General features: G+C 41.9%; 1 protein-coding gene across 1 annotated transcript in view; it reads right to left on the reverse strand.

Annotated features, from left to right (window-relative positions):
* The window catches only part of nrbp2b (nuclear receptor binding protein 2b), a 45,659-nt gene extending 27,820 nt beyond the window's left edge, over positions 1-17,839 (reverse strand). The window contains exons 1-2 of the mRNA XM_085362845.1: positions 17,695-17,839; positions 17,158-17,538 (exon numbers count right to left, since the gene is read on the reverse strand). Of these exons, the coding sequence (XP_085218971.1) occupies positions 17,158-17,277 (120 nt within the window). The 5' untranslated portion in view covers positions 17,278-17,538; positions 17,695-17,839. The remainder of the gene's footprint in view (positions 1-17,157; positions 17,539-17,694) is intronic.
* Positions 17,840-18,770: the final 931 nt, after the last annotated feature.

Raw genomic sequence — 18,770 nt, forward strand, 5'->3', positions numbered from 1 at the left:
AGTAACAGGAGGGCTGTTTTAAATAAATTCAAAAATGTATACATTTCTTTGATCTACCCAGGGTGGATTACTTCCTCCTACCCACTGCACGCGCTGCTTTTCTGCTGACTAAAAGTTATATCAATGGGACACGAACTTCCCTCGCTCCTAAAATAAATGAGACATGAACTTCCGCTCGCTCCTAAAATAACCCCTGGCCCAAACAGAGAACAGCTATCATAAACACTGTGTCAAAAGATTCCTTCGCTCCTACAGTAAACTTGTGTGTCCTCAGTTACTGCAGCTCTTGCCTCACACTGACCTGCTTTACTTTCACCCCCTCTGAGCGCTGCATAAACAACAAAACACACACACACACACACACATATTATGCATGCAAATTAGCTTTGGTCTGCCAAACAGGGACAAACAGCAGCTGAGGTTGTGGTAACCTGATTTTCCACAACCTCGAGGAAGCTGTTATTTTAGCTGAAGAAGAGGAGGAGATCCCAATCAATATCTCTGGACCAAACCTGCGTATTAGCCAGATTTTGTTTGCTTTTCTTTTCATTTAATTTGAATGAAGGGCATCAAGATGACTAAATTAGCTTGCACTGATTGATGGGTTATTATCAGGGCTGAGAGTGTAAGCAAGCATAAAAATGATTCCAGTTTTTCTGCAGAGACCCTGTTACTGATTAAATGAAGTGATCACAACAGGAGTAACAAATGAAGACAGAAATAAATACACGGGCGATCGACAAGTCAATTATTTGTGCTGAAAAATAAAATCACTGCTAAATTTTGCCACTTAGAAAAGACACGGCAGCTGGAAAACATCACACCATATGCGAGGCGCCATCAATGAAAAATATTCCAGGAACTGGTCCATAAACACAAAAAAATAATATCCGAGTCGAAATATGGACAACTTCCTGTTGAAAAGCAGCCTTGTTGTTATGCTCAGACAGCTATTTTCAGATCACTCCCTCGAAAACAGAGCAAGGTTTGTGTTTTCGACAGATGCTGTTCGGACACACCAACATATCTTCAACACCTTGGCTAGTTATAAAATTTGGCTCCCTGCAACTTCATCCACTGCCTAAAAATGAAAATCGAGTTAAAAGATCCCGGTTTTGAGATCCAGAATCCATTGCAAAGTCATGAGTAAAAGGTGAAAGGGTTATACGACTCTACCATGAGATTTCTCAGGAGACAGCAGCTGAACTAGAACCACGGAGACGAATGAGAAGATGATCTCGAGGTGCAGCTTTTGAACCCTCTCATCGCATCTACTGTGTCCAAAAAGCCATCATATTGGATTTAAATGCACAGCTTCACTTTTATGTCACATAAATTAATTAGCAACCACTCGCTAATACTGTTCTCCACATGAACCCAGTTCAGCCACAGCCTGTTCACCCAGAAGTAGTCACTGCCGCTCCAAACTTCAAAGCCGTTTCTTTCTCCAGGCTGTGAGATTTCTGAAATCATCCTTCACATTTCATCACGAAAATCTTGCAGATTTTGTGTTTCTGCACAAGCCTCGGTGCATGTCCTTTATTCTGTGCACATTTGGCACACATAAAAGGATATGCATATTTGATTCCAAAGGTCATGATATGAGCTGCTAGCTTTGAAATGCAGGAGGAATGAAACCTGAGTAAACAGAGTTTTCATACTAGCTGGTCAACACGGTGAAGAGAGCGTCATTTAAAGTCGTAAAAGCAAATGCATATGAAACCTTATGTGCTTTACTGTCGATTTAAACCCTGTTCATAGAGCATTTCGGTAACCTCGGAGCATCAGGAGGGTTTATGCACATGCGCATGTTCACTGATCAAAGCCACATACAGCACTGGGCCAGCTGCGAGGAGGTGAGAAGCTTGGCCTTTGCCTTAGAGCAAAGGGAAGGTGAAAAAAACAAGCAATTTCAACCAGGCTGCAGGAGTCTTTAATGTCTTTACAGGCTCTTTGCTTTGTACTAAAGGATTCATTATGCCAATCAGACTGCAAGCAGCAGGAAGACTAAACATCTATTAAAGGATTCACATTACAGGACATAGCAGGAAATAAACTCTTACGCTGTTATTATAACACTGTGAGTGTATTATAAAACCATAAGGCTATACTTAGAAAGCTCTCAAAGTGTAGATTAAAATTCCACCATGTATCGTGTTTTATGTGCATTATGAACGGCCACTTTCGCACAGACATTTAGGTGATATAAAAGCTCTATAAAATTATTTAAGCTGTGCACGAAGACACAGCCTGTGTGTTGAGAAGAACAAAAACATACAAGAAAAGAAACGTCTGAGCTTTGCTTTAGGACTTGCTGCAGCAGCATGCCCACATGCATTTAGCCATGAGGGCTGCTTGGCTTTTAAACTGTTTAAATGAAGCAAAGGCTACTTCTGCAAGCTGCTAATTACACAGCAGCAAGGGTGGACACACTACAGTAAACACAACTGTTTTATATGATTAAAGTGGTGGCAGCTTCTTTTTCAACTGAATCACAACAAAGTTACTGCACTGCTGTTCAGCTCAACAAACAGCCCCGTGTTATCTCCACCGTGGTGGAACAGGAAAACTGTGACATAATAACATAAAGGAAATACTTCCGAATGTTCCCCTTCATACTTAGTGTGAAAAATCACCTTCAGAGAATGTTCACACTTCCTGAATCATCCATTTACAAAACAGATGATTAACAGCCTGAAATTTCTTTAGAAAAAAAACCAGAATGTCAGTGACATAGCAGCTCATCCGCTCATGATTCATCGCAGTTCGTCACAGGTTACAGACCCTAAACAACCAACTAGACCTTGACCTTGAGCGTAATTTTGGTGATGACTCGTTCGGTGATCATTTCGCAAACCCTTTCGGAGGAGCAGCCAGTGTTGCAGACCGAGAAGCTGACGGACACTGTGACATGGTGCGTGTTCATTAGCTTTTTAGCCGATTGTGCTAACAAGTGAGCTAACAACCTCCCAACATCGAAATCTGTACTTGAAAAACTCAAGTTTCTTAAATCCCAACTGACTCCGGTGCTAATACGCCCGATCTCAGCAACAACGTTGTTTTTGTCTCTATGGCCAATTTCCCCTTCATAGCAACCGTGGGGTCACTCTGCATTTAGTCAATCTCTCATTTGTACTGCAGATCCTTGGGGGGCACACAACCTTCACCTTCACCTGTAGTGCACTAACTGAACAGCAAATAGGACTTAATTTTCCATGTCTGTGTCATCATCTACACACCAGGAGTAGTGATGCAATCTCGAGAAAAGGATAAATTCGTCATGACTTTGTGGGACTTTTCATACTTTGCAAAAAACAACTATTTGGTCTCAATACACATTTGTTCTAAGTAGATGTGGATTACGTTTATTTATTTGATTGACATTTATTCAAGCTGACATTAAGTGTTATTAAAATAAACAGTGGAAAATGGCTCTAAATGAAAGCCTTATTTTAAAAAAAAAAAAGGGCAGCAAAAAGAAGCGGTGTGGAAGTCATCTGAGGGGTGGATACATCTGCATTACTCGTGCGCTAACGGAGACCTCGAGCAATGTAATGTTCCACTCAATTTAAGACTCACAAGAGGCGCATTTCCAAAAGAAAAGGTTACACACATACACGCGTGAACACACTGAGATAATCCCAACACCACAACCTGAGGTATTTCCTCATTCTTTACAGCTACAGAGGACACTATATACTGTGTGTGACCAGTAAACTGATCTTGACAAGTCAAATCCCAGTCACTGTCAGACTGCTGAAACCTATTATCTTAAACTGGGTGGAGGGATTATAGAAAGCTGGCTAAGCGCAGGCAGATTTCAGATGGAGAAAGCAGATTTCTTGGCTGTGTTTGAGAACATAAGCTGCAACTTTGAAAGATGGCACTTCGCTGCAAGCTTTTCTTTCTGTGCAATGGTCGGTGTGGAGAAATGCTCTGCAAGACTGAAGGATTGAAACCCAGAACAAGTAAATTTAGTTAAATGCTTTACTCATGTCTTTGTGAAGTCAGAGTGCCTCCATTTGGCCAATTTACCGAGCACTATGAAAAGATTTAGACAAAGAAAGCTCAGGCTTTATGGAGATTTGTCCTCCAGCCTGCGAAAGGAGGAAAAGACGGAAAAGCTGACTTGAGCGGTCTCTTATAAAAAAAGGGGAAAAAAGAGAGCTGAATAATGACGGCATTATGCAGTACGAATTATCCATCCATCCATTCGCTTCCGCTTATCCATTTTCGGGGTCACGGGGGGCGCTGGAGCCTATCCCAGCTGTCATAGGGCGAGAGGCGGGGTACACCCTGGACAGGTCGCCAGTCTGTCGCAGGGCCAACACACAGGGACAGACAACCATTCACACCTAGTGGCAATTTGGATTATCCAATTAACCTATCCCCACAAGCTGCATGTCTTTGGACGGTGGGAGGAAACCGGAGTACCCGGAGGGAACCCACGCAAACACGGGGAGAACATGCAAACTCCACACAGAAAGACCCCGGTAACTGTTGAGACTTTCTGTTTCTGAGTGATAAACGCCAAAAAGCTCTCCTCTTTTGAATCCATCAATGCAAGAAAGTCTGTTTGACTTTTACACGCATGTTTCAAAGATCTCGCCGACTGTGTACAGAGCATGCTCGAGGAGGTAGAAAGCGCTCCTCGGAGGTATGGATATCATGTGACGCTGAACTGCTTTGACAGCTCAGTGGAAGCCAGGGGACATGACGGGTATTCCTCGAAGAGTCCTTTTCATGCCAGCTTTCCCCATCCGAGCAGCTCCGTTTCACACAGCTGAAGTGGAAAATGCTGACAACGACCTCTCCGCCTATCCCCGGAGACCCGGGGACCCCGAGAGGCCTCGCTGGCTCGTGTTTCAAAAGCCAGGTCACAGGAATCCCCGGGATCACATGACCCCATGATTCGCAAACTGTAACCTGAAAATGTTTTAAGAAAACAGTGTTTCTGGTCTTCTGGGACACTTCTCACAAAACCAGCGGCAGAGATCTGACATTCCCGATTATGTAGTGCACCCTCTCTTAGGTTTCCAGTGGTTCTGACTGCAGTGATTTAAAAACGTGCTTACTTATGGTTAGAGTTTCACAAAATGAGGTCAGGCTACGTAGAAGTACTCAAGCTGATGTTCAAACCTTGCCTTTGCGAGGGGCAGCCAAAAGGAAGTAAACTGAAAATGAGAACAGTGCACGCACTGAGGCCCAGCATAAGAAAAGTCATGCAAAGCTACTCTAGCAAAGCTGGAAATGAGCACAAAAATGCCTCATTTAAAACTTCCCTGGAACTAATTTGTAGTTTTGTTGTGTGTTTTTAATTCATAACTGTCCAGATCTGACATTTTCAGCACAGCTACACAGCATTTTTCTACATCAAGATGATTCAAAACAGCAGAAAGTCAAGTTTTAATGTCTGAGACCCTAAAAGCAGGAGCCTCTTTAAGCACAAATGCCAACCATGAGAAGAAGGCCAGGCGACTCGCCTCATCTGACTGTGGCTGTAATAAATTGAGTGAAGGTCAAGGGATAAAGGTTGCAATAAATCGTTCTCTAAAGGTTTAAAATCCACATGGTGTCGTTACATCCAGGCTGTATTCAGTGTTTCTCACAGGAAGTGTAAATGTGCACATTTTTGAATCAGGCTCGTAACGTTTTCCTCCTCCCTGTAAAAACACTTGCACAGAAATCTTCCAAATGCTGCTTTGTGTGCTTCCTTGGCTTTGTTACTGCAAGTAACTTTCCATCACTGGAGTAGTGTAATCATCTCAAGACCCCATCATAAAATAGTGCTCTGTAGTGCTACAGAGTAGTAAAGTCTTTTTAAGAGGACAAATCACAGTGTAAACTACAGGTATCTTTAGTGTTAATAGTGAAGCTCACGGACAAACTGAGAGTTTGATGTAAATGTAAACATAAAAGCTTTTTTCTATTTGGTTATTTGTGCAAAGTACCTGGAAGCGGTGTGAGGAAATGAGGAAAGTATTTTAAGGACATTTTAATCTGAAGGAACCCCTGATCTACCAATGTCTGTACAGTGCAGCCGAAAGACTTGTTATAGTAGTAAAGTTATCAGTAAGTGGACTTAATATGTTTCTTGGCTCACTCTTGTTTTCAAATTTTCCCTTTTTGTTTTTTCCATTCTGTATCCGTCACATGAATCAGCGTGTCGTTACCTCCGCCAAGGAGGTCATGTTTTTGGACGTGTTTGCGCTTGTGTCATCGTTCTGTCTGTAAACACAACAACTCAACAAATTACGAACGAATTCTGATAAAACTTTGTAGGGGTGTGCATGCAGAGTGGGGTTAACAGTTCAAATTTGGCTCACATCCACCAAAGTCTTCGAGGTCACCTTAATGAGTCATTGGTCAAAAATTCGGAAAAAGCCTTAGAAACGAGAAACAGTGTGGTGTATATCGTCAACATACCGGATAAAGATTTAACATGTCACATCCTGTCATATTTGACCTCTGACCTCAAGGTCAACAGATTGATCTGAAAGTCAAAACTACACACTATATAGGGGTATTTAAATCTGTTTCTTACTCCTATTATTTATATTGAGAATATAGATATTTGGGAATTATAAATATCACATCACATTTGACCTCTGACCCCACTTTTGAATTTCACATCTGCCTTTTTTTCCAAGTTGAACTCAAAATGCGTTATATCTTTAAAGAAAGAGCGAAATAGAGCAAGCTGCCTATGGGGAAATATAGTGCAGTATAATATTATACAATAAGCTCAAGTTATTTATGCGTTCATGGAAATTAATACCCGTTATCCATTACCTACTCCTACATAATGTTTGTGTAATCAAAGTAAACATCTGTCATGTTTCCCTTATCTGATTTTTACTGCACTACAACATAAAATGAATGTACGCAAAATAAGATACTATTTACTTAAAAATGAATATTGCCCAGAGAGTGAGCTGCCTTAGCTGAAAGTCTGTTTGTTTGTTTACTTAATGCAATGACTGGATGAACTACAGAGTCTGACTCTGGGGGAAAAAAGTTTTGTTTTTTTTTTACTTGTTTTGGGACAAATATAGTAAACTTAAAAAAAAAATCAGATTTTAAACATTTGATTATGTCCTGCTGATCATGTAATTAAAATCATGTTCTCTCCCTTTTAGACTTAAAATATAAATAACTAAACAAGGCAACAGTAACACAGACCCAGACACCAGTTAGTACAGAAAAACGTGTATTCCCCAAACAAAAACTAAGAAATCTCCCTGTGATTGTTTTGATCGCCCATAGTTTGCTTGGAAGACGCCGACTTGTCTGCAAACGCTCCCCAACTCTTCTCAAAAAAGTGCAACACAAACCAGAAACGCACAAAGTTCAACGTGAAAGATGGGGCTTACCGCTGCGATCATCACATTTCAAAAGAGGCAAGTTTTACTTTCACTGTTTCTGCTTTGCATCATACTTTTCACTGTTTTAATACCCTTTGATCAGTATTTGTGCAAACTACAGGTGACCGCAGGAATCACAAGGAGGTTTTTCACTGCAGCAGCGTAACCTCTTTGCAACGGCAGGCAACCACTTGCCAACCAGTTGGGGAACACATGTACAAGCTATCTGTGCTTGCCAGAGGTTGCTGACTGGCCTCAAAGACTGTGTTACTGTGCCTGCCTGCAGTGAAGATGGACATCTTTAAAAAACAGACATAAAAAAGTTAGTGACAGCCACAACACTTACTCTCTAATTAACTGCAAGACTGCACTCAACATGATGATGATGACTGTCTGTGCATATGAGAGGGTGGATGAATTAGCACCAACCTTCTCATCCACATGCCGACCGGTGAGTAATCCATCGTGCAGGTGCTACATTTTGTGCGAACAGGCCTCCGCCATTCACAGGCACCACTGAAACAAAAACAACTGGCTCCAATGAACCTAACGCTGTGGGTAAACATCGAGTCGCGATTTGATTTTAAACAACCTTTACTGAGAAACGTGCAGTAAAGGTTTGCGGCTAAAAAGTGCAGAGATGAAAATAGCACACGTCTCTGCCGCAATCTCGGATACTGGGTCAAAGACAGCTGTAAAACACAAATGTCATCACGCATAAAAAGGTAATTTACAGCGCGTCAGTGAGTCATTCATAAATCAGCCCGTGTGTTCAGAGAAGGCAGAGCTGCAGGTTCTTTCTATTCCCACACAAGGAGGCGAAATAGACTGGAACAGCTGTTGATCAGCAGCAGTGCAGCTTTACTTTGTGTGATGACACTACAGTTGGTCCACTTATGGTCTGTATTAATGTGACAACAATATATTAGTTTAACATGTAATAAGTGTGAAACACAAAGTGTTACCTGTTTTGTAGGTCTTTTAATGCATTTAGACACATTAAATGAGTAATATTTCGATGGTTCCCACCCCAAGTATCACCTGGAGGACTCAGCCTCAAGGTTATTTGTCACTACTACTTGCAATTATTTGGTCACCAAATTCAGGAAAATTCAGTCAGCAGGAAACCACATTTTTTTCATGGTTGCAAGGTGGTTGCTGTCCTATATGCTGAGATATTTAGGTTAGGTCAGACTCAAAGTGGTGAACAGACCAACTGGCATGCACACCTGCAATGCACTCTTTAAGGCCATTCTCCTAGCATGAATGAAACAGTCAACAACTGATTTTCTTTTCTAAGAATTGATGGGTGTAAATGGCTTTTCACAGCACGGCTTTAAGCCTTTAGCGGCAGCAGGAGAGTACCGCTATTAACAGGTTTATAAAAGCCGGCTACCCCTGCTCTCCATTTCCAGTGAGAGGAAACCCGAGCTGAAGTCATTCCTCAGAGGACAGCTGTCAAACCAGCCTGCATGTCTGATTAAAGGTGTCAGTTAATAGGAGGACAGCAATCCACAGCTTGACGTGGACTTAGAAGGGGAAGTGATCTGTGCTAAAGGTTAATCTTCTAAGTTGGTCAAAACAGAGCTGTTCAAAACCGACCTGTTGTGTCTGCATCCTGCCCAAAGCGAGCCTGAGGCTATTCACATAATGTGCTTTTGCTGAAAATGTGTGTTTTTACACAAGTTCACAGTTAGCTCCCAGAAATAATCTCTGTATATACCAACATCACATGACCACTAAGGCACGCATGTTTTGGGAAACAGAGGCTTAAATAGTACGAGGGCAGAAGAGTGAAAACAAATTCTTCTTTGCTTGGGTGACAGTGATGGTGGGAGAAAAGATACACCTGAAGTAACCAAGAAAGCGAATAGAGCGCTGAATCTAGGTGGCGTCCATCACCAGAGGAAGACATGACATCAGGGAAGGATTATTTGATGTTGTGGATTGAAGTTTATTTTCTGTCCATCCATTCATCCATCCTCTCCTGCTTTTCCAATTCATCCAATATCCTGGACACATCAGCAGTTTGTCACAGGGCTAACACGGAGACAGAGACAAACAACCATTCGCATTCGCATTTACACCTACGGGCAATTGAGAATCACTAACTAACCTTAAAATAAGCCCGCTAACTGTTTTTGGGCTGTGGTAGGAAGTCGGGGTACCTGGAGAAACCACACAGACACTGGGGGAAAATGCAAACGCCACACAGAAAGACCACAGCCAGATGGTGGATTTGAACCCAAGCAATGTGTGATGTACTAGTATAAACCACTGTGCTGCACATGATAACCCCGGAGTTATCCAACTGAAGGTTTGGTGAGTGTTTCCAAAAGTCTCTTCTTTAGCAGTCCTGAAACGGCTATAACTGTGGTAAACGTTTTAAATGACAATCCCTTTAGACGAATGATATGCTGTAATGAAACTTTAACTACTTTCAACCAAAACATGAGGATATGCTCCTGCTAATGACTTCACACTCACTTTCTTTGTATCTCTAGCAACACTCCCCCAAAGCGTGAAGAGGACTTGATGAGAAAAGCAAAGGCGACACAGGCACTTGGGCTTCACAACTTCAGACACGCGGTTACGATACGAGCTTACATTTACAGAGATTCCTTCCTTTTTTAACGTATCTCACATCTTTCAAGTAATAACTCAAGTTTCTCTTATTATCCACTAATAATTACATTAGCTTGATATCCACCTTCTTAGCTACAAGCTACGTTAATGTGTAAATTCACTGTAATTTGAGTTGTGTGGGAATGACGCTCATATTTTGCTTCTCATAACCTTTTTATGAATATGCTGGAGGTTTTTAAACTCATTTTACATCGTGGGCCACATAAGCCTAAGTAAGTTTAACCACACATTAAACCCTTCAGTTATTAAGTGCAGATTCAACAGCATGTCTCAATTTTTCTACATGTTGAACTCTATCAGTGCAGCTTTTGGGGGATTAATTTGTAAGTAATAAATGTGTAATATAACAGAAAAGGTAGAAAAAGTGCCCAGACTGAAAAAAATCAGGAACTTTATTGTCATTTTGGTCTCGGGTTTACCTGCAGGAAAAGATTTAAATACTGAATGTACAGTTAAAAGTCCAAAATCGATGACCTTCTTCATATTTTCCAAAGCCACCCAGTGGACCGGATTAGAATCTCTGCCAGGCCGATTCTGGCCACCGAGCCATATGTTTGACACCCCTGACCCAAATCTAATCAGTGACAAAAAAACCCATAAAATTAATAATTAGTGTGAACGCTATCTGCACTGATGATGGCTTCGATCGCAGCCTTCTATCTCGTCCAGGTTGCCCCTGTCGTGGTATTCTTACAGATGTGTCTGACATTTGGGATTAGTTGGATGAAGGCATCGTCACTTCTTCCCCAAAACTGTGATTTGAGACACTGGACAACTCACAATAATCAGATAAGTCTGCCCAAATCCCACAGGTTGGTAACCCTACAACTAGTATAACTAGTTTTCTTGGTGCGTTATTAAATCCCCCTCAGTGTTGAAACCAGACTATCCTGAACAAACATCTGAAATATATTTTTCTCAATCATTTGTGTACATTTCACGATTTATGATGAACATACTGTACAGCAAACACGGGCTAACTAATGTTCAGGTATACTTACCTTCAGGGAAGTGGATCACAAAACTGACACGATGTAAAATTGTGACTCTCATTTAAGCAACCGTTGACTAACCAAGTAAAAACAACCGATAGCCGAGACAAGATCTGGGTGTGGTGTCAAGTTGCTTAACATTTCTCTGGGAAAACCCTGAATATCGTCACATAATTACGCCACAGATGTAATAATCAGGTGTCTCACTCCGGACATCTTTGACTTTTCACTGTAGAAAAAGTAAAGGCGTAATAAAAACCATTGCTGTGCTCTATCCAACAACTGCCTCTGGCTCACCCATAGCTCCACATATCTGACCAGGCCTCTAGCTCCTCAAACCTGACACATGCATGCGAGTTTCAAACAGGGGGAACACAAAAAGCAGCATCAGCAAACACTCATACATGAATTAACACCAGTCTGCAGATGGAGGCAGATCCTGGAAATAGAAGATGGAGCAATTACTGGAATGAGCACCGAGTCTGCCGGGTGCACTATGGAGGAGAGGTGGAGAGGGTATGAGGCACCGGCCTGCTCCATTATCAAACAGAGATCACAGGAGAGCCGTGATAAACCAGTGTGATGGGGTGGATGAGCCTCCTACTGTACAGATATCACAACTTAGTTTTATATTAGATTCAATTTTGCACCTGCGACCATTGAAACTATGTTAAATGAACCCATTAATGTTCATACAGCTGTCACTGGATCATCTTAAGACAAGTTCTGCAGGTTTACGAGAACACTTTTATTATTATATGATTATTCACTGACTTTTATGCAGGGCAACATTGAAAGGAAGGCCAAGTCTTTGTCTTTTTGTCCCTTTCACCTCATTGATAAAACACACTGCTTTAGAGCAATCGGCGTGCAATTGCCAAAATTTTACGCAACACGTTTCCTCACAAAAAGATCCGTAAAACAAACGTGTGACAAATCTGAGATAAACTGGAATTAAATGTGCTGCGTGAGCTCGAAGGTTCCCATTCAGAGAATCTCGAGATGGCTCAATCAGACGATACGTGGCAGCAGCCAGAAATGTAAATCACGAGCTCGTAAATCATTTTGCTGCTGATGTGCAGATTTTATAGGCGTGTTAATAAAGAGCGGCGGGATTGCAGCTCAGCACAATTGCAACAATTGTCCACCCATTTTAATTCAACTGTTCCTGCAAAGACAATAATAAGCAAGGCCACCGGCTTCAGTTTGATTGATTTCTCGTGTCATATTGTGGCGCTGCTTCAAGGAACAATTCTGGTTTCCTTTCACACAAACACTGAAATGGAAATATTTTTAAAAAATCTGCCTGGAAAGACTTTCAGCGACGAACCACATTGGAAAACATCACGGCTGTTTTGATTCTGCTCGCACAACTTTGTGCTTTCCAAACACAACAGCAGCGATGAGTCCGAGAGGAATATCACAACTCTGTGTTGGGTCAAGAAGGACAAACTGACTTTAAGCAACTGCTTGTTGCTCAAGCGTCCCTTTTGAGATAACGCTATAAGAGTGAACTACACATGCAAAAAAAGATTAATTAATAAAAAATAAAAAATCCTAGATCAAGCCCTGGCTTACCGACTTCAAATAAAAGCATATCAGAAGCATTAGTGCTGATTTTCACACAGATGAAAAATTAATTTGCATACAAAAGTGGAAAAATAAGCAAAAGACCCTGGGCTTTATTTACAGCGTTTACCTGATTTAACTGCCTTTGTTTCCTTTCAGTGCAGTGTGAGTCTCCACTGCATTATGCAAATATATATACTCTCACAGGCCACTTTATTAGGGACATATATTCAACTGAATGTCAATATAAATATCCAATCAGCTAATCACACAGCGATAAATAGTTCATTTAGGTATGTAGACATGGTCAAAACAACCTGCTGAAGTTCAAACTGAGCATCAGGATGAGGAAGAAAGGTCATTTTAGTGACTCTGAGCATGGCATTATTGGGTTTTCAGGTCTGGGTTTTCAGAAGCTGCTGATGTGCTGGGATTTTCCCCCACACAACCATCTCTAGGGTTTACAGAGAATGGTCTGAAAGAGAGAAAATATCCAGGAAGCGGCAGCTCTCTTTGTGAAACAGCCTCGTTGATGTCAGAGGTCAGAGGGGAATGGCCAGAACATCTATGAATGACAAGATGTAAAACCTTACAGTAAGAGGAAACCATGCTTGGTGCCACTCCTGTCAGCTAAGAGCACGAAACTGAGGCTACAATTCACACAGGCTCACCAAAACAGGAGTAGAAAACTACAGAAGTTGAGAATTTAAATAACTGTTGCCTGGTCTGATGAGTCTCGATTTCTCATTCAGATGATAGAGTCAGAATCTGCTGTAAGCGTCACTAAAGCATCATACCATCCTGCCTTGGTAAAGAAAACAGCCTACCTGTGCGTTGTTTCTGACCATGTCCATCTCTTTATGACCAGGAGGATAACACGCTGTTTCACAAAGCTCCACATCACAGTTCGTTTACTGCATTCAAACAGCCTCAACAGCCACCAGTCTCAATTTAATAGAAGTGGTGCAAATGGAGACTCGTGTCACAGATGTGCCGCCAACAAATCTACAGCAACTGTGTGATGCTGTCATGCCAACATGAACCAAAGTCTCTGAATCCATATTGAATCTGTGCTATGGAGAATTACAGCAGCTCTGAAAGGAAAGGAAAAGGGAAGTGCAACCATGTACTAGCAAAATGTAACTAATAAAGCAGCCAGTAGGTGCATGGCTTATAGTTTCTCTCTGCTGTTACCGTGTGTGTGTGTGTGTTTGTGTGTGATAGAGAGAAGGGGAGGAAAGCAAAGAGCTCAGCAGCAGAGAAGTGACAGGGAGCAGAGCAAATAGCATCAATGGATGTGACGACATCTCTTTTTTCCCGCAGCAACAAGTGTTAATTTGTCTGAACCAGAAGATGCGCGGACACCAGCGAGTTCAAGTGTTTAAGCCTGTCGTCCTGTATTTACTGGGTGATTCAAGTGTAACTCAGCAGCAGAGCAGATCCTGTCCCAGACTTACAGACATCTGGGGTTGATCCAATTTTCTTCTGTTCAGAATAGCACAAAGAAACTAAACAAAGGCTGGAGTGTGGGTGGAGACTATGAGTTTTATGCAGTCTGGTATTTTTCCACTTTTCTGAGATAAAACAGAAATAAATAAATAGAAATTGATAGTGTAATCTACAATTAAAACAAATCAATCGATAAGATATAATACATTACATTATTAGCATGCATAGCTACATAAGAAAAGTATTCTCATGTGGGTTTCTACTACCAGCCATGAGAGACTGATGCTCTCAGTGTGGGGCAAATGAAAAAGTGACAGTGGGGGTGGCTCAGAAAAACACACAGATGGGTAATCAATGGGTGGAAAATCACTAGGGTGGGGTAGGGTTTATGTATATGTGTGTGTGTTCTAGCATGAAAAACACTTGATGGTAGTGAGAATGCAGCGAGGTCAGGTGGTTTGTGCATGCCGAGGAGCCTGTGTGCGAACCAGAGATAACCTTCAACTTAAATTCTGAGTCTTATCTGGAGCCGTTAGCAGAGGCGACACCCACAGATTCACGATGCTGAACTGTTTCTTCTCTCTGATAATGACTGAGCATCTTGGCGGTTGTTTGGCTTACACAGCGTGCGTGCGGACACGTTTCCGATGTGGAGAGCTGGGAATGTCACACATACTGGAACAAACATGGAGACCACATGAGGGAGAGGGCGCTTCGAGTGAGGCCAACGGTTTATTTACTTTTGCTAATGAAGCTGAAGTGCTGATGCTCACAAGGACAAGAACACTGCAGCTAAGAGCTGTCATCATCTTTTAAGCCATCTTGGGAGAAATGGGTTAAATGGTTTTGGGTTTATTGGTATTTTTTCAGCACGAAGCCTCAAACAGCAAACACAGAAACATAAATTTAAGAAAAACATTCAAATCTGCATGTTTAACACAGAGAATCAGCACCTGTTTGATCAAATGAATGAAAATTCACAATGTTCAAAGTTGCAGCTGACTATTTGCTATAAGCTTCAACTTGTCCAACTTGCTGTAAATTAAGCGAAAGTTTTCCTGCTAAAGAACGACTCATGGATTTGTGAATCTGCTCTCGATGCTGTTACAGTTATGCACCTCCCTCCTTCACCCATGTCACATTTTTAAACAGAAGCAGTTATATAGTGAACACATGATGACACTAATGTCATTCATTAAAGAGCACTTAGAGGAGTCACTCATACAGGCCTCGAGGCTGGTCGACCAGTCGCTCAGAATCGTATGCAAACACTTGCCAACTACTTACTTAAGCAGTAATGAACCTGCAAAAAAAGTGCTGCAAAGTGGAAATTTACACTGGTCACAGTTAAATTAAAAGTTGGGCTTTTACCACAGTGACAAAAATGCTTCAAAAGGTGCAACTTTTACTTCTGCTAGCAACCAAAGCAACTGCAAGTACGTTTTCAGTCCAGGACTCTGTGTTTGCAACCCAGCAGCAACCTCCAGCAATCAGGAAAATACACGTTTGACCCACCCGGGCGGTTTCTGGGTGGCCAAATATCCAGCCCAGTCTGATCTCAAGAGGACCAGCCCAATCAAAATGATTGCATAATAACACATAATACAAAAACAAAAATGACCTGCAAATTGTTTCCCTTCCTTTTAGTGTAAATGAGCTACAAACCATCCAGTTATAAAATGTGTAGGTAATGACGAGCACCCCGAGATATTTTAAGAAAAGGAAGTGCACTTTCAACAACGCCTCTGAGTTGTTGTAGTAAATGTAAAACACCCGTCAACACGCCTCTTTGGGATTACACTTTAAGAAATGAATGCATAATTATAAAAATCACACAGGCAGCTTATTATCCAGAGTTTTTCCTGCAATTAAAAGACATTTACTGTGAAAGCACAGAAAATGTGCCATCAACTGTCAAAACAGGAACCTTCCTGTTATCTAATGACATACTAACCATAAAAGTTTCTGTCATTTAATGGTTTATATATTACTTAGTAAACTTTAGTGGCCACGCGTCTGAAAATGCAGTTAAAAGTCAGAATTTTTCCCCTCCTTTGCAATTCTCACATTTTCCGACTGGACTCTTTGCCAGGCTATTTCCAGCCCCCAGGCGCTAAATTTGACACCACTGTTAAATTTATATTAAAAATGTAATAATTCATAGATTGGTTAACTGACTGAAAATTACTCTGCAGCCACTTTTTTAATCCATTCGTGTTTTTGGCACGCAACTCTCTTAGTTGCAGCATTTTGTTTTGGAATAAACTAAATCAGCATTTTACAGGCAAAGGGCCAAAAAAGTCTGCATACTCAAATCTGTCAGATTGCTCCTTTAATTCAGCGCCCGCACCACTGCACAGAAACAGAGCCTGAATTAAAGGACCAGTCTCACCAATTATGTGGACACTGTTGCAGATACGTTTGGAGATATCACAGAACAAACACCAGAAAATAATACTAAGTATTAAAAAAAGATTTTGGAGGCTACAACTGCCCATTGAATTCTTTATAAACTTTGTAAGAATTTTTCCTTAGTCGTCATATTTAGAGATGACTATAGCTCAGAGCTCAAAAACACAAATACATTCAATTTAAAAGAAAAGCAACAGATTCTCACAAACAAGAGGCCAGAAAATTATTGACATTTAAGCATGCAACTAATTTGTCCAGTAATTCTCTTTGGGCTGACTAATCAATGGGTCTAATTGAACAAGCAATTCCAGTTTGTCGTCTTCGTGAAACATCTGCAAATACATGGATGTCAACGATATTTCTAAGTGTGCAATAATAAAACCAGATGTGGATTTGAATGTTTGTGCAGATCCTGCACAGGAGCAGAAATCTGGCTACAGTTTTTCTGTGAAACTCCTCCTGCCACCCAGACCGGCTCAAATGGACTCTGTGGACTATAATCTGATCAACAAATATGTCACTGTGTGAGATTTATGCTGCTGGGATGGTGCCAAACAGCATTGGGCAATACCACCTCGGCCGGGCTCAAACATTGCATAACACGGTGGGTCCAGCATGGCCAGAGAGATCAGCTCAATTGATTTACCGCCCGATCGGGGAGCAGATCCTTTGCTGTGCGCAGAAACGTGCTCACTCACACGTATCCTTCATGCACACCGACCAACCTGCTCTTTCCGTTTCTGCCAGCGGCCGCAGGGGCTCTCCTCCAGGATCTCGCTCTCATCCTCGCTCTCCTCCTCCTTTCCCTCCGATCCTGACTTCCTCTCCGGGACGGACATCGTCATTTTAGCGCCGTATATTTCCAGATTTCAACACCAACACTTCTCCGCGTTCCCTCGCTCCTTCACTATCGCCTCTGTGTGTTTTTGTTGTTGTTGTGGGGTAGAGGAGGCGAGCCGCTTGTGTGCGCAGTAAGAACCCCCTCCAACAGCCAGCCAACGTCTCTCCCTCTCTCTCTCTCAACCCTCTTGGCGCTCAAAACATCTTGCAGAAACAAACCGGTGTGTTTGCAATCCTCAGACAGTTAAAAGGAATCCAACACCCTCCTTTGATAAAAAAAAACAAAAACAAAACACAAGTGCATGCAATGAGCGTCTGGCCGGACTAAACGGGGTGGAAAATATATCCCCAGACTTCATGCGCCCTATAGGCTGCATATAAAAGAGGTTGCGAAATGCTCTCCTGCCAATCTGTCCATTTACAATCAAGCGAAGCTCGATCGGCGAAGCCAAAGAATTCCCTCTGAGTCCAGTGCACTCATTTCCCACCGCAGACGTCGTCTGCTTTATGGAGGAGACTCAGTTTTGTCGACCATCTCCCACACGCGTCATTGTCGGCGTTGCAGGATCTGAAGCTGTGGGCTCCTGCCAGGCACTGCGCGCAGAGGGATGGAGCAAAATACCGTAAAGTGGCCGCTATGCGCGCACTATATATTCATGTATGCATGGAAACCGGTAGCCGGGTGAAAAGCAAACTTCTAGAATCGATATGCACGAAAGTTACTCGAGTCTATGATATTTCAGCCAGTTTGAAGACTGTCGCACTGAGAGGCCCGAGTGAGGTGCATGTGACAGAAGGTGGGCTATTATCGCGTTTCAGCTCCATATTTTACCTTGGACTCTTTTAATAGGTTTCCCCTGACAAAGGCTTAAACAGCAGGTGGGCGGGGTTGTGTGCCTAAGCTCACTATGACATCAAACAGACACAAGAGCAGAAAAAACTATCATAAACTGAGGGTTTAGAGCAGTATCAAGCCTAAGTTTTTAGCACAGAGCTTTGGTACATACGCTGCCTTCATTATCTGAAACTTCTGCAAGATTTAAAATGAGCTTCCAACACGGCAGCTTTTTGTACAGGATATAAATAGAGCAAAGCGGGAGCGGCCCCTTTCAGCATCACTTAATGGTAATGTTGCATTAGGTCATAATTTGCCATGTTTGAAACATGGCATTAAGGTGGCACAGTGGAGCAGTGGCTAGCACCGTTGGGTACAAGAAAGAGGATAGGTTCAAACTGGCGACAGCCTTTGACAGCTGGGGCTGGAGAAACAGTTAACAAAATTATTGGATGGAAGCAACAGTAGCTTCAGACATTGTGAGAATACTGCTGATTGCCCAACACTGAATGTGTCCAGGGCTGGCAAAAACAAAAAAACAAAACTAAAATGTGAGATTCACAGGTAAAAGGAACCAAAAGACAAACCTTTCATTAAAAATCCCCCCCAAAAAAATCCAAGAGTCGAAAAAACAAAACAGAATAAAAAAATAAGACAAACACG

This window comes from Diplotaxodon limnothrissa, linkage group LG9, assembly GCF_057381915.1.
Source record: "Diplotaxodon limnothrissa isolate DT_005_m linkage group LG9, D_limnothrissa_male_GT1.1, whole genome shotgun sequence".
Classification (NCBI taxonomy): domain Eukaryota; kingdom Metazoa; phylum Chordata; class Actinopteri; order Cichliformes; family Cichlidae; genus Diplotaxodon; species Diplotaxodon limnothrissa.